At 35.6% G+C, this 25,167-nt stretch overlaps 1 protein-coding gene and 1 pseudogene across 1 annotated transcript; both read right to left on the reverse strand.

The window, feature by feature from the left end:
* LOC103504475 (pyruvate kinase 2, cytosolic-like) overlaps positions 1-22,800 on the reverse strand; it is an 88,465-nt pseudogene extending 65,665 nt beyond the window's left edge.
* On the reverse strand, positions 22,146-24,071 carry LOC127150471 (uncharacterized). Its single transcript, XM_051088266.1, has 3 exons — positions 23,609-24,071; positions 23,338-23,488; positions 22,146-22,283 (listed from the first exon to the last, which is right to left on the reverse strand). The coding sequence occupies exons 1-3, from the start codon at positions 23,660-23,662 to the stop codon at positions 22,177-22,179; spliced, it is 312 nt and encodes a 103-aa protein (XP_050944223.1). The 5' UTR covers positions 23,663-24,071; the 3' UTR covers positions 22,146-22,176.
* Between the last annotated feature and the right edge of the window lie 1,096 nt (positions 24,072-25,167).

The following is a 25,167-nucleotide window of genomic DNA, read 5'->3' on the forward strand; positions in this document are numbered from 1 at the left end:
CCCACGTAGCTCTTCTTGCAGCAGTTCTAGCTGTAGCTGAAGTAGTGCTGGCTGCTGAGGAAGGAATCACAAAAGTAATTCAGTAATAGAAGCTCCCCCTTCTTGCCAACCCTATAGCCTTAAGCCTGATAGCCTGAGCACCCACCTATTCAGCCATGATGTATTCATTCCTTAGTACTATGCTAGTATTTGTAGACTTTTCTCACTATTGGACTACCTTGCTCGACACATCCTTTCTTGCAAATGAAAGTTGGACCAAGGGTGAACTCTTTATATTGACAGGAATCTGTAGGATTTCGATGCGTCAGGCTCAGCGAGAACAGGAAGAGGACGAAAGGTCAGACCTGTAGATTAAACTACCACAGATCGATGCAGAGAGGGAAAAAATAGCTCGGAATCATAGATAGAAATTAGCATGAGAAGGATGTAATAATAAGGACGTAATCTAATTGAGTGAAAAGGTTGATCATATGCTCTCCCTCTTCTACCCCAAGCTTCTCTTCTCCCAGAGCAGGAGAGAAGGAAGAAAGAGAGAGATAAAAAGAAGAAGTAACATTCATTAAAATGCGAGAGTGGGACAAAGCATCAGACTAAGCCGCCAAGTTCACAAGGTGGAAAGAATAGGACCCAAGCTAAGGACCGAGACAGGAGTTAGCTGTCTTGAGGAATAATCAGTAGACGGATCACGAAGAAAAGGAGTTTAGATCTTTCCGCCCTCATCGGTCGGCCTTCCTTCATTCGAAGGCATGAAAGGTTTCCTTTCATCCCTCTCTTTAAGAATCAACACCTCTACTACGTGGTCGTCGGCCTCTTCAAACTCTCTTTCCTTTGAATTACATATCCCACAGAGCGGTAGGGGTATTAGACAAATTATCTTAAGAGTTCGCAGATTGAATGAATAACTAAGAAATGAAATAGAGAAAGGGAAAGCAATTATTCTATGCTTGGCCTCAGTACAAGGACAAGGGTCCAAAGGCGAAGAGTCAGGTTCCAGAGATATAAGGATGAGTTATTGGAAGTCCAAGACGGGCAGCCTATGTTATGATAACTAGAGCACAATCTATCTAACTAAGAATCATTAGTTTCACAACATAATAAAATACATAGATATTAGGTATCACTTCATTAGAGAAGAAATTGAGATAAGAGAAATCGAAGTTGTCAGAATCCATACCTCGAGCAATGCTTCAACATGCTGACCAATTTGTTAGAGAAAACAAAATTCATATGATGCCTTGATGTAATCGAATTTGAACTACTTGACAAATAGACCAAAGTGGCAATTTCCATGTTACTTGTAAAGGTGGGGGACGAAAAGAAACAAAAGCAAAATACCTATTTTCTGATGTAACCATCAGGCTCATTTTTTAAGCATATCCTTTAAATTTCTACATACAAAAGAAGTCAAAAGTGAGGTGTAGAGAGATTTATTTTGTAAAGTTCATCACATATTGAAAAGCAACAAAGAAGATAAACCTAGTCGGAGAACAATCAAGAACAACCTCAAGATTTTCAACAATGGCATGAAAACAAACAACAAAACCTATTAAGAAAGCAAGAATTACCTTAGAGTATCTTAGAATTTCCACCGAGAATTAAAGAACCTATAAGATTACCTTAAATGATTAGAAACAGAGAAGAAGACCTTTGTATAGATTCAGATTCTTTTAAGAAAGAGGAATTAATTCCTAAATCCTCATCCCAACATTCCTCTAAGATTTCAACCCCAACTTTGTTCAAACCCATTCAACATTACAAAAACATGAATCAAGAAAGTTTCCAAGATTCAAAAGCATAATTTGAATCAAACAAAAGAGAAATGCAATTTCATCAAAAATTTCAGGTAAAAAAGACAGTTATTTGCATACTCAATCTCAAATTCAGCAAACTTAAATTTTTTTCCCAAAACATTTCACAAGTGCATGCAAAAAGAACCAAGATCGAATCTTATATTTGTATCTCTACTAAACCAACATTAAATTAGGAACTATATCAAACTTACTTTCATGAAGTATTCCAAACCTCTCAACTTAAACAGATTAACATTACCTGTCAAGATCGACATTAACATCGATTGCAAAAGTTTCACAAATGGGAGCCATGGAGTCTCTCTCCCATTTCTCAACAAATCCAGTACTCCTCTTGTTATGGTTCTTCCATTTCATATTAGCTCACCTCCTTTTCTAGCCTACATCTTTTAGAAATCAAACTCAATCATGCAATTGGAATGAATAAAATTGGAATTCAATTGAGTCAGTTCATTCTTGAAAATTTGACAGTGAAATTACATGAATTTAGACTCACATATTCACATATATATGTATGTGTGTACTGTTTTTTCTTACTTGTTAATGTTTCCCTTTGTTATGTCACGTTTTAAAACTTGAAATTTTGAAACAACGTTCAAGCTAAGAAAGAAAACTCCATAAAACAAGCAAGCATAAGTGATTAATCACATTTTTGTTCAAATAGAGCTTACAATGCCCTCCATGCAAATTTGTCAATCAATGCAAAATTGGAAACACGAAAGAAAAATAAAAGCTTCTTAATATCTCAATCAATATTCATGCAAGCTCTTTAGTTGACAAATAAGTCAAATGTGATGTGGAGATTTCAAACTTTGAAAGCAAAAGAGTTATTGAATGATTCAAAATCAAACAAGCAAAAATCAAAATATATTGTAATAAGTAGAGCATAATATATCTAACTAAGAATCACCAGTTTCACAATATAATAAAACACAGAGATATTAGGCATCACTTCATTAGAGAAGAAATTGAGAAAACAGAAACCTGTGTTGTAAAGATCCATACCTCTGGCAATGCTTCGCCATGCTAACCAAGCTAGTTAGAAAAAAAATCAAAACAAAATACCTATTTTCTGATGTAACCATTAGGCTCATTGTTGAAGCATATCCTTTAAATTTCTACATGCAAAAGAAGTCATAAATGAAGTTGAGAGAGAGTTCATTTGGTAAAATTCTTCACATAGATTGAAAAACAATAAAGAAAATAAACCTAGGAGAACCAGTTAACTTTGTGTTCTTTCTTCCTTCACTAACCTTTCTCTTCATTTTCTTCCACTAATTAATTGCTCTGTCTTCAGAAATCTTCTATCCCTTCTTTTATGTACAACTGAAACGAAAGAGGAAAAATTTTGAGAGATTTGAGATTTGCATGACTGTAAGGTGGAGAGTAACTAAGTTGAGTCCTTTGCATTTCAAGATAGAGCACTTGTATGGTAAATGGAAAATTATCGTCGAAGTATCTCTTATACAAAAAAATTTCACTTTGGGTATGGACATTTGGGTTTTAGATCCAACAGGAAGAATGGTTGATAATCAACCAAGAAATACTCAACAATGGCATGAAAACAAGGAACAAAACCTATTAAAAAAAGCAAGAATTACCTCAGAGTATCCAAAAATTTCCAATAAGAATTAAAGAACCTACAAGATACCACAAATGAAAGGAAACAGAGAAGAAGATCTTTATATAGATTCAGATCCTTCTAAGAAAGAGGAATTAATTCCTAAATCATCATCCCAACATTCCACCAAGATTTCAGACCCTAACATTGTTTCACACCCATTCAACATTAAAGAAACATGAATTAAAAAAAATTCCAAGATACAAAAGAAGAATCTGACTCAAATAAAAAAGAAATGCAATTTCATCAAAATTTTAAGTTAAAAAAGACAGTTATTTCCATATTCAATCTCAAACTCAACAAACTTTAATTTTTTTTAAGAACATTCCACAAGAATTGCATGCATTCTACTTGACCTAACCAGCTGGACTCTAAGGGCCAGGCAGGTCTAGTTTTGGTTAGGCCAAAAGCGAAGTGTTCCCCACACAAGTTCTGATACTGAGGGAGCCCAACGCATTTTACTCGACCTAACCGGCTGGACTCTAAGGGCTAGGCAGGTCTCGTTTTGGTTAGGCCAAAAGCAAAGAGTTCCCCACACAAGTTCTGATACTGAGGGAGCCCAACGCATTTTACTCGACCTAACCGGCTGGACTCTAAGGGCTAGGCAGGTCTGGTTTTGGTTAGGCCAAAAGCGAAGTGTTCCCCACACAAGTTCTGATACTGAGGGAGCCCAACGCATTTTACTCGACCTAACCGGCTGGACTCTAAGGGCTAGGCAGGTCTGGTTTTGGTTAGGCCAAAAGCAAAGAGTTCCCCACACAAGTTCTGATACTGAGGGAGCCCAACGCATTTTACTCGACCTAACCGGCTGGACTTTAAGGGCTAGGCAGGTCTGGTTTTGGTTAGGCCAAAAGCGAAGAGTTCCCCACACAAGTTCTGATACTGAGGGAGCCCAACGCATTCTACTCGACCTAACCGGCTGGACTCTAAGTGCTAGGCAGGTCTGGTTTTGGTTAGGTCAAAAGCAAAGAGTTCCCCACACAAGTTCTGATACTGAGGGAGCCCAACGCATTTTACTCGACCTAACCGGCTGGACTCTAAGGGCTAGGCAGGTCTGGTTTTGGTTAGGCCAAAAGCGAAGTGTTCCCCACACAAGTTCTGATACTGAGGGAGCCCAACGCATTTTACTCGACCTAACCGGCTGGACTCTAAGGGCTAGGCAGGTCTGGTTTTGGTTAGGCCAAAAGCAAAGAGTTCCCCACACAAGTTCTGATACTGAGGGAGCCCAACGCATTTTACTCGACCTAACCGGCTGGACTATAAGGGCTAGGCAGGTCTGGTTTTGGTTAGGCCAAAAGCGAAGTGTTCCCCACACAAGTTCTGATACTGAGGGAGCCCAACGCATTTTACTCGACCTAACCGGCTGGACTCTAAGGGCTAGGCAGATCTGGTTTTGGTTAGGCCAAAAGCGAAGTGTTCCCCACACAAGTTCTGATACTGAGGGAGCCCAACGCATTTTACTCGACCTAACCGGCTGGACTCTAAGGGCTAGGCAGGTCTGGTTTTGGTTAGGCCAAAAGCGAAGTGTTCCCCACACAAGTTCTGATACTGAGGGAGCCCAACGCATTTTACTCGACCTAACCGGCTGGACTCTAAGGGCTAGGCAGGTCTGGTTTTGGTTAGGCCAAAAGCAAAGAGTTCCCCACACAAGTTCTGATACTGAGGGAGCCCAACGCATTTTACTCGACCTAACCGGCTGGACTCTAAGGGCTAGGCAGGTCTTGTTTTGGTTAGGCCAAAAGCAAAGAGTTCCCCACACAAGTTCTGATACTGAGGGAGCCCAACGCATTCTACTTGACCTAACCGGCTGAACTCTAAGGGCAAGGCAGGTCTGGTTTTGGTTAGGCCAAGAGTGAAGAGTTCCCCACACAAGTTCTGATACTGAGGGAACTCAACGCATTCTACTTGACCTAACTGGCTGTACTCTAAGGGCTAGGCAAGTCTGGTTTTAGTTAGGTCATGTTTTCAGCAGCACATATTATTAAGTATGTACAGTGTTCACAATATTCATATAATAGATTGCATACATTTTACTCATTTCTAAGCTATTAAAGTACGCATTTTCAACATATTTAAGATATTTAAATAATAAAACAATCACAAACCCAAGCTCCATGCTTAAGGGTTAGGCAAACGTGTTTTCTAAGCTAAAAAGCAAAGTAGGCATGATATTTATTCTAAGAATAGAGAATTTGAAAATTTTTAAAATTTAGGCATTTTTGGCAAAATGAAAATTTCCCAAAGAACATGGAACATGCAAAGCTACAACCCCACCCCCACTTAAAGTTGTCCTCAAAGCATGTTAAGCAAGATTCTAAGGATGGAAAAATAAAAGAAAGGGAACAGAAAACCTCCCCTTGCTTGCAAAGGTTCCAAGTTTGGTTATACTTCATTTCCCTTTATTCCTACGGAAAGAAAACAAGAACTTCTATCAAATTTCATTAAAGAGGTTAAACTAAAAATTTAAAAAAAAAAAAAGTTCTACAAAACTTGAAAGAAAGCAGTTTGCATTGTTAAAGATCGATCATGCAACTGTATTTTCCCTAATTTTACCCGGATCAATGACCAAAGGTTTCTCAAATACTTTCAAACCTCACCTGGAAAATCATCAAAACTTTTATTCCATAAGTCTTATCTTTGTCCTTATTTGGGCATTGTCCTTACTCCAAGAACAAAATTGATCGTTCAAACATGTCACTTTTAAAAGTTTTATTTGTTTTGTTCTTGATATATCCAATTCGAAGATAGTCTAGTAAAAAAAATTGTATTATCTGTGAAAGATGAAGAACTTTTGGTGCTATTTCCAACCATCACCTAGTTAAATTCTATCTAAAATGCAATGAAGTCTAGCATCAAAGTCAATTTATGATTTAATGCAGTGAGAAATAGTTAAGCTTTAGAATACTATCATCTTACATAACTTAAAAAAAAGAACAAAAAACTCCTTTATTTTCAGTTAAAGGAAAACACTTACCTCTTATCACGCTATTCCTTCACTCAACAGCATTATGCTCTTGGTCTGTCCTCAAAGAACAATCTTGAAATTACGAAAAAGAAAATCAAATTCAAATATAAGATCAAAGCTAAAATGAAAAAATTATTCGTAGAGATAAAAATTTAAGCATCTTCTAACACTACAAGAGCTGCGAAAGAGCCCTTTTCAACCTCTACAATAACCAATTGAATGCTGACCTTCCTACAAATGTGCATATAATGGTTCAATTCAACACAAGCGAAGCTTTTCTGGTATTTTTAAGCCAGTTTCTCAACCTAAGTGGAAAAAAGGATTCATTTCTCGGAGTCAATTTATATCTAATGTTTTATAGAACTCGTCAACACTATTATGTGTTAATATCATTCTAAGAGAGGTTACACATGGATGATGGGTCAACAGAACTGCAAACAGTGTTGCTGAACATTCTAACGTCTAAAAAGATAGATTCACATACGACTGCAGATTGTGTGTCTATATATACGTACCTATTTAAAGAGAGAGAAAGAGAGAGATTTTATTTGTTAATGCACTGTATGGAGTTCATCACTCGGTTCTTAACCAACATGCAAACTTTCAACTCATAAAAAGTAAACCAAATTTCATGTCAAAGTTCAACCTCTCCTATAACAATTGCATAAATTTCTCCTTCCCCTTCTTATCGAAAACTATGATACTTGCTCTCAGTTCCACCCATCCATAATGTAATTTATAACATTTAGTACAGGAGATAGATAGGCCATTACCTCACTTTCTAAGAGTGCAATCTTGTTGGTTGCCTTTTCATGTATCATTTCAAGTTCGTCCAACATCAATTCCATCATCTTATGCTCCTTCAAAGCAGCCTGGAATTGTTTTTGGAGCTCCTTTCTTTCCAGCAAAACATTATCAAACTCGATTTCCAGAAATTGAAAAAATTGTTGCAACTGCATGAAATCAACCATTATCAAGTATAAAAAGGGAAAAACAAATTTTGTATAATCTGTCCAAGTAGCCTATGTGATACTCCAATACTACAATCACTTATTGACTGAAACTAGCAAAGTTCCCAGAAGCCACCAACCCATGTAACCAGAGAAAATTCAATTGTCAATCATATGAACTTTCAACTATAGTCACTTGAGACTGATGAATGAAAACGAACAAACAAAATGTTGAACTACACTTGTCCAACTGATGGTAATAAGTAAAATAGTTCAAACTATTGTTCAATAACTCAGGCTGCAAAGAACCCAATGGTACGATTCTGCCTTCCGAAGTCTTAAACAACTTACTAACGTAATATTTTATGCTTTAGAATATTAAGGATTCTCTAATCTTTACTAGAAACACCGTAATTATTTGATCGTTCCAAACTTTTCACTTTAATATCATACCCATTTATGGCTAACATACTAGTTAAAAGTAGTTTGAGTACTCAGTTAAACTCCTACTTGCAAGCAAATGAAAGTCATGGAAATGTTGTCTATAAAAAATCTACTACCGTAATTTGAAGAATATTTTGCTTTATACATATTTTCCACAAAGACAAACCTATGATAAAAAAAACAGAGAAAAGAAACACAAACAAAATATATCATTGTTGAACAAGCACAGATGACAATCAAGAAACAATGGAGCGAGAGGGCTAACCTGCCTTCCCCTTCGTAAAGCAGCTAAAATTCGTCCAGGAAGAGAGACAATTGCAATTATCCACACAAAGTTGTCCAAAATATGTTTAAGTGAAGACTGACCGAGGTCTTCAACAGCTTCAACCAAGTTTGAACAACAACAACAAAGGTTTTCAAGATAAATGAGCATGTACGCATGAAAAACGAGAAAGGCCTCGTGACCAATAATATTGTAACATTCAGGAATTCTAAAGAAAAGCCATTGAACCCACCAGTACCACTACCTTTGTTGCTGAACTACATGCCAATGACCTTTCCGAAGCTGTAACCAGATTTATTGAACCCAGTTCTGCAAAACAAACAAATCCCTTCAACCAAACTGGACCAAGGAAGCCATATAATCAATTGAGCAGGTAAGAAGTTGATACCAAATTTTCATGAAAAGCTATTCACTAAGATAAGAACTTCATAACAAAAGGATGACAATGAACCTTTTTACTAACTGAATCGTAACATAAAAGACGAAAGAATAAACTAGTATTAAGAATAAGCATGGTTATGACATTATGTATTATCTCACCTTGAAGCATGGTCAAAGACTGCTTTTTGAAACCAGAATACGGATCGATCTTATGCTTTTTCATGTTTATGACATTTTGTATCTTCCCTCCTTTTCTCTTACAAAATTCTAACTAAATCAATCTTTGAGTGTAGTGTAGTCCATCTAAAAAAGATGAAAATGCTAAAACAAGCACAAAAGTGGCGATTAACGTACATGGCTTGTAGGCATATAAAGGAAGAGATTGAACGCAGCAAATAGCCTTTACTGTAGATGTTCCTTTGGAAATGAATTCATGGTTCTTAGGTAGGTTAGCTTTCTTCGAATTTACTCTCCTTGAAACTTCAGAACTGGGTAGCTTATGGTTTTTATTTTATCATTTGGGTGGAGTGTTGAGATTTTATTGTAATTATTTGTTTCTATCTTTGGGATGTTTGAATTCCTCGATTGGAAGTTTTCCGTAACTTCCTTAGTTCCTTGGTAATATTTTCATTTGATCAACAAAAAAATTCTGTTTCGATGTTAAAAGAATCAAGGTAATAATGGGACAAATGCGGATAGGGAGAAATGCAAGAGTTCTTATTAAAAGAAAGGGGATGGGGAGAAACTATGGCCTCTGTCAAGGTTCCACCTTCAGTTTGGTGAACTTTTTCTAACTCACGAGCCCCTTAGTGCAAAAGGATTTTAGAATGTTTTCCCTTCTCTTTTTACTTTAAATAGTATCAAAGAAACTTTTTAGTTCTTTTTATGGGGGAGAAACTTACCTAAAGAGACTTAACAGAGTAACAAAAGAATGCAGCACTAAATGGTGGTTATAACGGAAAGCATGCAGCATTTTCTTTGGCGATAACAACCTCCACTTTTAGAGATATTCCTTTGTTTTACTTGTAACTTTATCCTTTCCCGGCAAGGGTTTGTGTTTTATTTTCATGTATGGTTTGCCTTCTACTTCCCTTTAACAAGCCCTTTTGTAGTCCTTTTAGTGCACTCATGACCTCACGTTAAATGTTTGTTTTCTCCAAATTAAAGTTGTGCCTTCATTAATTCATTAATGAAATAGTAATGAATAAAGGAATGGAAATACCTTATACAACATAAAGCTTAGGGTTTAAAAGCTGTGTTTCTATCTCATACACACACAAATTACCTCAGCACATATTCTACTAACGGTTGAAACGGTTTCTACTGGATGTAATCCACACAATGTCTCAGCCCCAAGAAGAATTGCATCACTTCCTGCAAACTCATGAGAAGACAGGTTATAAAAAAACGTCATACAATCATATCCCCTGTCAAGAATGGAACTAAGAACCCTGATTCATACTAAATAGAATGATACAATTGAACATAAAATAGATAAATTTTAAAAAGTTCAACCCAATCTTCAGCATCATTAAAAAGAACCATGACTTAAAAAATCCCTACATCTTCGGTCTTTAAACAATAAAGATTTAAAAATTGAATAACTCACCATCAAGTACAGCATTGGCAACATCAGTAGCTACTGCACGTGTAGGTCTCAAGTTGTTAGTCATGCTGTCTACCACACGAGTTAAAACAGCAGGCTTTCCAGCCATATTACATCTATAAAGGGCAGTTTTCTGAAACAAAAACACCTGTAACAATGTAGAAAACAGAAATAATCAATCCTAACGTAACCATGGTAAAGAATACGAGTAAAAAGTGAGCTGACAATGACTTACCTCTACACTTTCAATCTTTGCAAATATTTGAGTTTGGTTAAGGTCACCTAGCTTAGAAAGAAATTGTCGAGCCTACATAAAAATTTAATGTAGCAATCAATATCCTCTATTGTAATAATCAACATAGTCAAATCACCCACAATTGATCATTTGTTTAAAGTGAAGACTCAATGCAAGGAAATAATACTTGTCAAACATCTTCCACATGTCTAGCATGTGACAGAGAGAGGAAGTCAATCTTGTTTTTTACTCCCCACGTAGCTATGATCTAAAGTCACCAGTCAGCATCAAAAAATACTATGAGCTACCAATCATGTTAAGGTTGTATAAGCTAATTGCAAGCAATCAAAGAGACTTAACAGACATAACAAACAGGAAACTGAAGAATGTTACTCTTTGCCTTTCTCAGTAAGTGTTGGAAGATCAATGTGAATTTCAGCAGCATGCAAAGTGTACATTGTACCAACCAACGTGGCAGAGTTCTTTACCACACAACCAACATCATCTCCTTTCACTTCGAAAACCTGATAAATCCCCGACAGACATAACTCAGCATAACATCATTTACCACGATTCCTTACAGTGAAAAAAAATTTGAAGATCCCTACCAATATGCCCCATTACCTCCAACCAGACAGATGTTTCACTTCCAGTAAAGAGGTACTGACCAAGAAAAAGGGTGTCTCCTTTCTTAACGACCTATATAAGAAAATTTCAAGTTTAGTAATATGAAGGAGATTATTGTATAATCAATGCAGTGAATGAAAGAACGCCCATCTTTTATAAACTTTGACTTTGCAAAATATCTTATTTGCATAAACTAAAGAATATTACTACGTGGTCGTCGGCCTCTTGAAACTCTCTTTCCTTTGAATTACATATCCCACAGAGCGGTAGGGGTATTAGACAGATTATCTTAAGCGTTCGCAGATTGAATGAATAACTAAGAAATGAAATAGAGAAAGGGAAAGCAATTATCCTACGCTTGGCCTCAGTACAAGGACAAGGGCCAAAGGCGAAGAGTCAGGTTCTAGTGATATAACTAGAGCACAATCTATCTAAGAATCATTAGTTTCACAACATAATAAAATACATAGATATTAGATATCACTTCATTAGAGAAGAAATTGAGATAAGAGAAATCGAAGTTGTCAGAATCCATACCTCGAGCAATGCTTCAACATGCTGACCAATTTGTTAGAGAAAACAAAATTCATATGATGCCTTGATGTAATCGAATTTGAACTACTTGACAAATAGACCAAAGTGGCAATTTCCATGTTACTTGTAAAGGTGGGGGACGAAAAGAAACAAAAGCAAAATACCTATTTTCTAATGTTTATAAGGCTCATTTTTTAAGCATATCCTTTAAATTTCTACATACAAAAGAAGTCAAAAGTGAGGTGTAGAGAGATTTATTTTGTAAAGTTCATCACATATTGAAAAGCAACAAAGAAGATAAACCTAGTCGGAGAACAATCAAGAACAACCTCAAGATTTTCAACAATGGCATGAAAACAAACAACAAAACCTATTAAGAAAGCAAGAATTACCTTAGAGTATCTTAGAATTTCCACCGAGAATTAAAGAACCTATAAGATTACCTTAAATGATTAGAAACAGAGAAGAAGACCTTTGTATAGATTCAGATTCTTTTAAGAAAGAGGAATTAATTCCTAAATCCTCATCCCAACATTCCTCTAAGATTTCAACCCCAACTTTGTTCAAACCCATTCAACATTACAAAAACATGAATCAAGAAAGTTTCCAAGATTCAAAAGCATAATTTGAATCAAACAAAAGAGAAATGCAATTTCATCAAAAATTTCAGGTAAAAAAGACAGTTATTTGCATACTCAATCTCAAATTCAGCAAACTTAAATTTTTTTCCCAAAACATTTCACAAGTGCATGCAAAAAGAACCAAGATCGAATCTTATATTTGTATCTCTACTAAACCAACATTAAATTAGGAACTATATCAAACTTACTTTCATGAAGTATTCCAAACCTCTCAACTTAAACAGATTAACATTACCTGTCAAGATCGACATTAACATCGATTGCAAAAGTTTCACAAATGGGAGCCATGGAGTCTCTCTCCCATTTCTCAACAAATCCAGTACTCCTCTTGTTATGGTTCTTCCATTTCATATTAGCTCACCTCCTTTTCTAGCCTACATCTTTTAGAAATCAAACTCAATCATGCAATTGGAATGAATAAAATTGGAATTCAATTGAGTCAGTTCATTCTTGAAAATTTGACAGTGAAATTACATGAATTTAGACTCACATATTCACATATATATGTATGTGTGTACTGTTTTTTCTTACTTGTTAATGTTTCCCTTTGTTATGTCACGTTTTAAAACTTGAAATTTTGAAACAACGTTCAAGCTAAGAAAGAAAACTCCATAAAACAAGCAAGCATAAGTGATTAATCACATTTTTGTTCAAATAGAGCTTACAATGCCCTCCATGCAAATTTGTCAATCAATGCAAAATTGGAAACACGAAAGAAAAATAAAAGCTTCTTAATATCTCAATCAATATTCATGCAAGCTCTTTAGTTGACAAATAAGTCAAATGTGATGTGGAGATTTCAAACTTTGAAAGCAAAAGAGTTATTGAATGATTCAAAATCAAACAAGCAAAAATCAAAATATATTGTAATAAGTAGAGCATAATATATCTAACTAAGAATCACCAGTTTCACAATATAATAAAACACAGAGATATTAGGCATCACTTCATTAGAGAAGAAATTGAGAAAACAGAAACCTGTGTTGTAAAGATCCATACCTCTGGCAATGCTTCGCCATGCTAACCAAGCTAGTTAGAAAAAAAATCAAAACAAAATACCTATTTTCTGATGTAACCATTAGGCTCATTGTTGAAGCATATCCTTTAAATTTCTACATGCAAAAGAAGTCATAAATGAAGTTGAGAGAGAGTTCATTTGGTAAAATTCTTCACATAGATTGAAAAACAATAAAGAAAATAAACCTAGGAGAACCAGTTAACTTTGTGTTCTTTCTTCCTTCACTAACCTTTCTCTTCATTTTCTTCCACTAATTAATTGCTCTGTCTTCAGAAATCTTCTATCCCTTCTTTTATGTACAACTGAAACGAAAGAGGAAAAATTTTGAGAGATTTGAGATTTGCATGACTGTAAGGTGGAGAGTAACTAAGTTGAGTCCTTTGCATTTCAAGATAGAGCACTTGTATGGTAAATGGAAAATTATCGTCGAAGTATCTCTTATACAAAAAAATTTCACTTTGGGTATGGACATTTGGGTTTTAGATCCAACAGGAAGAATGGTTGATAATCAACCAAGAAATACTCAACAATGGCATGAAAACAAGGAACAAAACCTATTAAAAAAAGCAAGAATTACCTCAGAGTATCCAAAAATTTCCAATAAGAATTAAAGAACCTACAAGATACCACAAATGAAAGGTAACAGAGAAGAAGATCTTTATATAGATTCAGATCCTTCTAAGAAAGAGGAATTAATTCCTAAATCATCATCCCAACATTCCACCAAGATTTCAGACCCTAACATTGTTTCACACCCATTCAACATTAAAGAAACATGAATTAAAAAAAATTCCAAGATACAAAAGAAGAATCTGACTCAAATAAAAAAGAAATGCAATTTCATCAAAATTTTAAGTTAAAGAAGACAGTTATTTCCATATTCAATCTCAAACTCAACAAACTTTAATTTTTTTTAAGAACATTCCACAAGAATTGCATGCATTCTACTTGACCTAACCAGCTGGACTCTAAGGGCTAGGCAGGTCTAGTTTTGGTTAGGCCAAAAGCGAAGTGTTCCCCACACAAGTTCTGATACTGAGGGAGCCCAACGCATTTTACTCGACCTAACCGGCTGGACTCTAAGGGCTAGGCAGGTCTCGTTTTGGTTAGGCCAAAAGCAAAGAGTTCCCCACACAAGTTCTGATACTGAGGGAGCCCAACGCATTTTACTCGACCTAACCGGCTGGACTCTAAGGGCTAGGCAGGTCTGGTTTTGGTTAGGCCAAAAGCGAAGTGTTCCCCACACAAGTTCTGATACTGAGGGAGCCCAACGCATTTTACTCGACCTAACCGGCTGGACTCTAAGGGCTAGGCAGGTCTGGTTTTGGTTAGGCCAAAAGCAAAGAGTTCCCCACACAAGTTCTGATACTGAGGGAGCCCAACGCATTTTACTCGACCTAACCGGCTGGACTTTAAGGGCTAGGCAGGTCTGGTTTTGGTTAGGTCAAAAGCAAAGAGTTCCCCACACAAGTTCTGATACTGAGGGAGCCCAACGCATTTTACTCGACCTAACCGGCTGGACTCTAAGGGCTAGGCAGGTCTGGTTTTGGTTAGGCCAAAAGCGAAGTGTTCCCCACACAAGTTCTGATACTGAGGGAGCCCAACGCATTTTACTCGACCTAACCGGCTGGACTCTAAGGGCTAGGCAGGTCTGGTTTTGGTTAGGCCAAAAGCAAAGAGTTCCCCACACAAGTTCTGATACTGAGGGAGCCCAACGCATTTTACTCGACCTAACCGGCTGGACTCTAAGGGCTAGGCAGGTCTGGTTTTGGTTAGGCCAAAAGCGAAGTGTTCCCCACACAAGTTCTGATACTGAGGGAGCCCAACGCATTTTACTCCACCTAACCGGCTGGACTCTAAGGGCTAGGCAGATCTGGTTTTGGTTAGGCCAAAAGCGAAGTGTTCCCCACACAAGTTCTGATACTGAGGGAGCCCAACGCATTTTACTCGACCTAACCGGCTGGACTCTAAGGGCTAGGCAGGTCTGGTTTTGGTTAGGCCAAAAGCGAAGTGTTCCCCACACAAGTTCTGATACTGAGGGAGCCCAACGCATTTTACTCGACCTAACCGGCTGGACTCTAAGGGCTAGGCAGGTCTTGTTTTGGTTAGGCCAAAAGCGAGCCCAACGCATTCTACTTGACCTAACCGGCTGAACTCTAAGGGCAAGGCAGGTCTGGTTTTGGTTAGGCCAAGAGTGAAGAGTTCCCCACACAAGTTCTGATACTGAGGGAACTCAACGCATTCTACTTGACCTAACTGGCTGTACTCTAAGGGCTAGGCAAGTCTGGTTTTAGTTAGGTCATGTTTTCAGCAGCACATATTATTAAGTATGTACAGTGTTCACAATATTCATATAATAGATTGCATACATTTTACTCATTTCTAAGCTATTAAAGTACGCATTTTCAACATATTTAAGATATTTAAATAATAAAACAATCACAAACCCAAGCTCCATGCTTAAGGGTTAGGCAAACGTGTTTTCTAAGCTAAAAAGCAAAGTAGGCATGATATTTATTCTAAGAATAGAGAATTTGAAAATTTTTAAAATTTAGGCATTTTTGGCAAAATGAAAATTTCCCAAAGAACATGGAACATGCAAAGCTACAACCCCACCCCCACTTAAAGTTGTCCTCAAAGCATGTTAAGCAAGATTCTAAGGATGGAAAAATAAAAGAAAGGGAACAGAAAACCTCCCCTTGCTTGCAAAGGTTCCAAGTTTGGTTATACTTCATTTCCCTTTATTCCTACGGAAAGAAAACAAGAACTTCTATCAAATTTCATTAAAGAGGTTAAACTAAAAATTTAAAAAAAAAAAAAGTTCTACAAAACTTGAAAGAAAGCAGTTTGCATTGTTAAAGATCGATCATGCAACTGTATTTTCCCTAATTTTACCCGGATCAATGACCAAAGGTTTCTCAAATACTTTCAAACCTCACCTGGAAAATCATCAAAACTTTTATTCCATAAGTCTTATCTTTGTCCTTATTTGGGCATTGTCCTTACTCCAAGAACAAAATTGATCGTTCAAACATGTCACTTTTAAAAGTTTTATTTGTTTTGTTCTTGATATATCCAATTCGAAGATAGTCTAGTAAAAAAAATTGTATTATCTGTGAAAGATGAAGAACTTTTGGTGCTATTTCCAACCATCACCTAGTTAAATTCTATCTAAAATGCAATGAAGTCTAGCATCAAAGTCAATTTATGATTTAATGCAGTGAGAAATAGTTAAGCTTTAGAATACTATCATCTTACATAACTTAAAAAAAAGAACAACAAAAAACTCCTTTATTTTCAGTTAAAGGAAAACACTTACCTCTTATCACGCTATTCCTTCACTCAACAGCATTATGCTCTTGGTCTGTCCTCAAAGAACAATCTTGAAATTACGAAAAAGAAAATCAAATTCAAATATAAGATCAAAGCTAAAATGAAAAAATTATTCGTAGAGATAAAAATTTAAGCATCTTCTAACACTACAAGAGCTGCGAAAGAGCCCTTTTCAACCTCTACAATAACCAATTGAATGCTGACCTTCCTACAAATGTGCATATAATGGTTCAATTCAACACAAGCGAAGCTTTTCTGGTATTTTTAAGCCAGTTTCTCAACCTAAGTGGAAAAAAGGATTCATTTCTCGGAATCAATTTATATCTAATGTTTTATAGAACTCGTCAACACTATTATGTGTTAATATCATTCTAAGAGAGGTTACACATGGATGATGGGTCAACAGAACTGCAAACAGTGTTGCTGAACATTCTAACGTCTAAAAAGATAGATTCACATACGACTGCAGATTGTGTGTCTATATATACGTACCTATTTAAAGAGAGAGAAAGAGAGAGATTTTATTTGTTAATGCACTGTATGGAGTTCATCACTCGGTTCTTAACCAACATGCAAACTTTCAACTCATAAAAAGTAAACCAAATTTCATGTCAAAGTTCAACCTCTCCTATAACAATTGCATAAATTTCTCCTTCCCCTTCTTATCGAAAACTATGATACTTGCTCTCAGTTCCACCCATCCATAATGTAATTTATAACATTTAGTACAGGAGATAGATAGGCCATTACCTCACTTTCTAAGAGTGCAATCTTGTTGGTTGCCTTTTCATGTATCATTTCAAGTTCGTCCAACATCAATTCCATCATCTTATGCTCCTTCAAAGCAGCCTGGAATTGTTTTTGGAGCTCCTTTCTTTCCAGCAAAACATTATCAAACTCGATTTCCAGAAATTGAAAAAATTGTTGCAACTGCATGAAATCAACCATTATCAAGTATAAAAAGGGAAAAACAAATTTTGTATAATCTGTCCAAGTAGCCTATGTGATACTCCAATACTACAATCACTTATTGACTGAAACTAGCAAAGTTCCCAGAAGCCACCAACCCATGTAACCAGAGAAAATTCAATTGTCAATTATATGAACTTTCAACTATAGTCACTTGAGACTGATGAATGAAAACGAACAAACAAAATGTTGAACTACACTTGTCCAACTGATGGTAATAAGTAAAATAGTTCAAACTATTGTTCAATAACTCAGGCTGCAAAGAACCCAATGGTACGATTCTGCCTTCCGAAGTCTTAAACAACTTACTAACGTAATATTTTATGCTTTAGAATATTAAGGATTCTCTAATCTTTACTAGAAACACCGTAATTATTTGATCGTTCCAAACTTTTCACTTTAATATCATACCCATTTATGGCTAACATACTAGTTAAAAGTAGTTTGAGTACTCAGTTAAACTCCTACTTGCAAGCAAATGAAAGTCATGGAAATGTTGTCTATAAAAAATCTACTACCGTAATTTGAAGAATATTTTGCTTTATACATATTTTCCACAAAGACAAACCTATGATAAAAAAAACAGAGAAAAGAAACACAAACAAAATATATCATTGTTGAACAAGCACAGATGACAATCAAGAAACAATGGAGCGAGAGGGCTAACCTGCCTTCCCCTTCGTAAAGCAGCTAAAATTCGTCCAGGAAGAGAGACAATTGCAATTATCCACACAAAGTTGTCCAAAATATGTTTAAGTGAAGACTGACCGAGGTCTTCAACAGCTTCAACCAAGTTTGAACAACAACAACAAAGGTTTTCAAGATAAATGAGCATGTACGCATGAAAAACGAGAAAGGCCTCGTGACCAATAATATTGTAACATTCAGGAATTCTAAAGAAAAGCCATTGAACCCACCAGTACCACTACCTTTGTTGCTGAACTACATGCCAATGACCTTTCCGAAGCTGTAACCAGATTTATTGAACCCAGTTCTGCAAAACAAACAAATCCCTTCAACCAAACTGGACCAAGGAAGCCATATAATCAATTGAGCAGGTAAGAAGTTGATACCAAATTTTCATGAAAAGCTATTCACTAAGATAAGAACTTCATAACAAAAGGATGACAATGAACCTTTTTACTAACTGAATCGTAACATAAAAGACGAAAGAATAAACTAGTATTAAGAATAAGCATGGTTATGACATTATGTATTATCTCACCTTGAAGCATGGTCAAAGACTGCTTTTTGAAACCAGAATACGGATCGATCTTATGCTTTTTCATGTTTATGACATTTTGTATCTTCCCTCCTTTTCTCTTACAAAATTCTAACTAAATCAATCTTTGAGTGTAGTGTAGTCCATCTAAAAAAGATGAAAATGCTAAAACAAGCACAAAAGTGGCGATTAACGTACATGGCTTGTAGGCATATAAAGGAAGAGATTGAACGCAGCAAATAGCCTTTACTGTAGATGTTCCTTTGGAAATGAATTCATGGTTCTTAGGTAGGTTAGCTTTCTTCGAATTTACTCTCCTTGAAACTTCAGAACTGGGTAGCTTATGGTTTTTATTTTATCATTTGGGTGGAGTGTTGAGATTTTATTGTAATTATTTGTTTCTATCTTTGGGATGTTTGAATTCCTCGATTGGAAGTTTTCCGTAACTTCCTTAGTTCCTTGGTAATATTTTCATTTGATCAACAAAAAAATTCTGTTTCGATGTTAAAAGAATCAAGGTAATAATGGGACAAATGCGGATAGGGAGAAATGCAAGAGTTCTTATTAAAAGAAAGGGGATGGGGAGAAACTATGGACTCTGTCAAGGTTCCACCTTCAGTTTGGTGAACTTTTTCTAACTCACGAGCCCCTTAGTGCACAGGATTTTAGAATGTTTTCCCTTCTCTTTTTACTTTAAATAGTATCAAAGAAACTTTTTAGTTCTTTTTATGGGGGAGAAACTTACCTAAAGAGACTTAACAGAGTAACAAAAGAATGCAGCACTAAATGGTGGTTATAACGGAAAGCATGCAGCATTTTCTTTGGCGATAACAACCTCCACTTTTAGAGATATTCCTTTGTTTTACTTGTAACTTTATCCTTTCCCGGCAAGGGTTTGTGTTTTATTTTCATGTATGGTTTGCCTTCTACTTCCCTTTAACAAGCCCTTTTGTAGTCCTTTTAGTGCACTCATGACCTCACGTTAAATGTTTGTTTTCTCCAAATTAAAGTTGTGCCTTCATTAATTCATTAATGAAATAGTAATGAATAAAGGAATGGAAATACCTTATACTACATAAAGCTTAGGGTTTAAAAGCTGTGTTTCTATCTCATACACACACAAATTACCTCAGCACATATTCTACTAACGGTTGAAACGGTTTCTACTGGATGTAATCCACACAATGTCTCAGCCCCAAGAAGAATTGCATCACTTCCTGCAAACTCATGAGAAGACAGGTTATAAAAAAACGTCATACAATCATATCCCCTGTCAAGAATGGAACTAAGAACCCTGATTCAATCTTCAGCATCATTAAAAAGAACCATGACTTAAAAAATCCCTACATCTTCGGTCTTTAAACAATAGAGATTTAAAAATTGAATAACTCACCATCAAGTACAGCATTGGCAACATCAGTAGCTACTGCACGTGTAGGTCTCAAGTTGTTAGTCATGCTGTCTACCACACGAGTTAAAACAGCAGGCTTTCCAGCCATATTACATCTATAAAGGGCAGTTTTCTGAAACAAAAACACCTGTAACAATGTAGAAAACAGAAATAATCAATCCTAACGTAACCATGTGAGCTGACAATGACTTACCTCTACACTTTCAATCTTTGCAAATATTTGAGTTTGGTTAAGGTCACCTAGCTTAGAAAGAAATTGTCGAGCCTACATAAAAATTTAATTTAGCAATCAATATCCTCTATTGTAATAATCAACATAGTCAAATCACCCACAATTGATCATTTGTTTAAAGTGAAGACTCAATGCAAGGAAATAATACTTGTCAAACATCTTCCACATGTCTAGCATGTGACAGAGAGAGGAAGTCAATCTTGTTTTTTACTCCCCACGTAGCTATGATCTAAAGTCACCAGTCAGCATCAAAAAATACTATGAGCTACCAATCATGTTAAGGTTGTATAAGCTAATTGCAAGCAATCAAAGAGACTTAACAGACATAACAAACAGGAAACTGAAGAATGTTACTCTTTGCCTTTCTCAGTAAGTGTTGGAAGATCAATGTGAATTTCAGCAGCATGCAAAGTGTACATTGTACCAACCAACGTGGCAGAGTTCTTTACCACACAACCAACATCATCTCCTTTCACTTCGAAAACCTGATAAATCCCCGACAGACATAACTCAGCATAACATCATTTACCACGATTCCTTACAGTGAAAAAAAATTTGAAGATCCCTACCAATATGCCCCATTACCTCCAACCAGACAGATGTTTCACTTCCAGTAAAGAGGTACTGACCAAGAAAAAGGGTGTCTCCTTTCTTAACGACCTATATAAGAAAATTTCAAGTTTAGTAATATGAAGGAGATTATTGTATAATCAATGCAGTGAATGAAAGAACGCCCATCTTTTATAAACTTTGACTTTGCAAAATATCTTATTTGCATAAACTAAAGAATATTAAAATCTTAACCTCTTATCAATTTTTAATGAAAAACTCACGTGTCTTGATACGATGCAATTTTGACTGAGTAAATTGCATCAGGCAACAGACACGATGCAGACAAGTAATTAAATCATTAGTATAGTCAGTTAACATTAGTTTAGTTGATGATTTTAGATTAAATAATAGTTTGGATTTAATTATTTGTTTGTTTTATTTTCTTGTATAACAACAAACAGCCACTTCTAGAAATATACGAGGGGCTTTTCAATATCAATTTAAAATAAAACTTTAATTCATAGAAAGTTTTTCCTGAACTTCAGGGCTACAGATTTTCCTTGTTTGGCTGTGGATTTGGCATGATCTAAAATGTTCCACAAGTAGTATGAAGTTTTATAGTATTTCCCAACCTTTGAAAGTCCACCATAATTTGTAGGTAGCAGCTCCGAAGATGCCTCTAGTTCTTGATTGGGTGTTAGAACAACAAACCCATCTTCCTGAAGAGAGATAGATTTCTCACTTTAGTAACCAACACCTCAGGACCCGCTGTATCCAGCATAACCTGAAAAAAGCAGAAGAATTAGCTTACTTATTCTTTGGCCAAGTTACTAAGAAAATGGTAGGAAAGTTCAAATGATAAAATATACACTCAAATGTATTAAAAACGAACGTACAGCACAAAGTTTCTTGGTGCTTTTAACAGCAATCTTCAAATTTTCCAAAGTCTCTTGATGGTAATCTGGACTGCCCCATGAAATGTCGAACCGAGCAACTAGCAGCCACCAAAGAAAGAATAGAAAAACAAAAGTTCCCTACTATAACTCAAACGCATTACCCACTAGAAACAAAGGGAGAGTTGCTAAGGAAGCCCAACCATACCAGACATTCCAGCCGTCAAACAAGCAGAAATAACTTGTACAGATCGAGAGTTAGGACCCAGAGTACCAACAATCTTAGTCATTGTAGGAAAGAAGCTCCAGAAAACAAGAGGGCAACAAACAACAAAATTTCAAGGGGCCTCAAATACAAGAAAAAAATGCAATCTTTTCAAGATATCCCAAACCTTCACTCCTAACTTCTCGATCAAATCTTATGTTTCCAAAACTCGTAAGCTTATCAAAACTAGTAGTAAAGCTTGTTGAAATTGATCTCAATGTTCTCATGAGCGTGTTTCTTCGATAGACGAAGGTTTGCTTTCACTGTGTTGCAGGTGAAAACTTTCTGGACTCCTGGACAGGGGACAAAGCAAGTGGAACAGATGAACCAACAAATACTTCTACTATTTGATTTTGAAGAAGAGAATCACAGGAGATGGGGTACATCAGAAGAATTTCAACCGCACACAGAAAACAGATAAAAAATAGTACAGTTGACAACCCAAGAGCCATTTAACTGAAATATTTCCTAAATGATTAGCTGGTAATTATTTTATCTTAGAAGAGAACTAGAATTCACCCTGGTCTATAGACAATACATAGAGAAATGACAATATGATGTGAGCAATTGTTACTAAAGGAAAAAAATAGTTTACTGACAATGAATTGAAGTAGTCTTTCCTTTGTAATTGAATAATTTAAAGAGTGATCTAATGAATGTTATAAAAAATAAATGAGGGGAGAGAAACTCGACCATGGAGAGAAAATGGACAGTGAATGAAGTACCAAAAAAAACAAACTAGCGAATGCAGTCATTAGTTAAAATAAAACCATCTTCAAAAGTAGTCATAACTCAACCAAATGGCACTATATTTTCTATAAACCCAACTTCTTTTTACTTTAGAAATGTTGAATTTGTGTTAGTTCCTACACACAAAAAGGTTTCGAACTCCTGAAATGGATAGAATTACAGGGCTACAGGTTATAGTATTTTTGTGAACCTAAAGCAATTATGAAGCATAACCAAGTAGCAAACACAAACACAAACACTTGATGAAACTTCTAACAGTCACAAAAACTTTGGAAGTTAGTAGTGCAAAGAAAGAAAGTGAGAGAAGTCAGTTCTGGCTTAAAAAATCCCTTTTGACGCCTTCCCAACTTCCCGGATGCAGTTGAACCCCTTGAAAATGACCATAACTGACTCAAATTACAGTAAAAAATCAAATTGAGTGAACACATGGCAAGTGGGTTCAATTCCTTTTACCACAGAAAACTATAATACAAGTTCTTTCACTTCTTAGAACCCAAATTCCACAACCACAGTTATGCAAGAAGAAGAACAACAACAAAAATGCCTCTTAAACTCCAACGAGAAATACAGAACTTGAATTCCAAAAGGGAAACTTACCTCCGTACTTCCATGGATAGGGGTGACCCTTAGGTGCGCATATTAGCACGAGGAAGATAAAAACCTTCATTAGAAGCCGAGTAACGTCTGCCATTGTGGATACACACTCCTCTGTTAAATTTTCTACACCAGATTTTACATCTTCTCTAATCTGTGAGATGATTCAGCATAAGACGAAATTAATTTTTCATATTACAGGAAAATATCATTTCACCACCCAAATTAAAACAAAAATATACCAAAACCCCAATAATCACACCACGTAAACTACCTTCGCAATAGAATCAGACAACCCAGGGATGGAATTCTCAAGAAGGGTCTCCATACTGAGCTTCCGCTTAAGTGGGTTAGAAGAGAGAGCAGGCTCTTCAACTTAGTCGGCGAGGGTTTGAAATCGGGAACCATGAATTGGGATCGGACGGTGAATCATTTTCTTTGGAAGACGATGTAGGTTTCCGAGGGGTCTGCCGCCCTTGATTCCGGCGCCGTTAGCGCTAGGAATAGAAGATGGCAGTGGATCGGCGACATGGGTATGGGTTTCTTGGGTGCATGCTTCATTTTAGAGAATGGAAATTGAGAGATAGGAAGAGTGAAGACGAGGAAGACGAGGAAGACGAGGAAGACGAAGGAGACAAGAGAGCGAGAGAGAAGGGGAGGAGGAGAGAGAGGGAGAGGGGAGAGAGAGTGCCGTTGAGAAGAAACGTGAAGAAATTATAAATGAGAGAAGCTGTGAAGGGAGGGTTTCAAAGGAGAGAGAATAAAGGTTTTTTTGAAATTTGAAATAGTGTTAATAGGACTTCTACCGTATAAAGAGCAAAACATTTATTTGTAAACATAAATAAATCTGATTTTTTTGTTTCATAAAACGCTTTTAAATTTTAATTCAGAATTTATAGGAGCAAATGTAGAACTAATTTAAAATAAATAATTCTAAATATTCTTAAACTTTTAAAATTATTCAAAAACCGTTACTTTTATATTAAAACCGTTGAAGTTTTATTTCAAAAATACCCTTAGAACTTAAAAAGAGTTCAAGAATATTCTTCTTAATTTAAATTTTATACCAATTTTCTCTCTATCTAAAATAAAAACTTAAATTTTAAGTTAAGATCATAGTCTTAATTTAATTTTTTTATAATTATTGTCATAATTAACACAGCTAATTAATTGTCAACTAAAAATTATATTTGACTATTAACACTCTTTTTTGTTTGACTAATTATAGTATGTTTTAAAGGAAAATTTTCGTTTTGGAAATTTACTCTGATTCTATATGAATAAGAAATACTTTTCTCTAAATTATTGACTATATAATATCAAAGCCATTAGGGTTTGCAATATCGTAGTGGGTGGTTTCCTTTTCCATTAGAGTTTAAGTTTAGGACATCGTTGAGTAGTCGGACTCATAATAATGTCAAAACTGCTAAAAATATTTACAAAATAGAAGTCTATTTGATAGTTTTGAGATCTCACTTTCATGAAAATATTAATTTCTATGAAAATTTAAAAAAAAAAGTGATGTAAGTTGTTATAATTAATTAATGAAACTTCTACTGTAACTTAATTAGACTATATATGATTGTCATTTTTAATCACAGTTTCTATAAAGTACGATAATATTTAGATATCTGTTGTAAATGGATGCCTAAACATTGATACAAGAACATAATTTGAAAAAATGGAAAAATAATTATATTACAAAACAATATAAAGTTTAGAAATATTTGAAGGTGTAATAATGAGAAAATTTCTTTTCTCTCTTACTTCCTTCTTTTTATGTACAGTTTTTTTTTTCTAAAAAAATTTGGTTTATTCTTTGTATTTTTTCGG

This window comes from Cucumis melo, chromosome 8 (assembly GCF_025177605.1).
Source record: "Cucumis melo cultivar AY chromosome 8, USDA_Cmelo_AY_1.0, whole genome shotgun sequence".
In the NCBI taxonomy this organism is placed as follows: Eukaryota; Viridiplantae; Streptophyta; class Magnoliopsida; order Cucurbitales; family Cucurbitaceae; genus Cucumis; species Cucumis melo.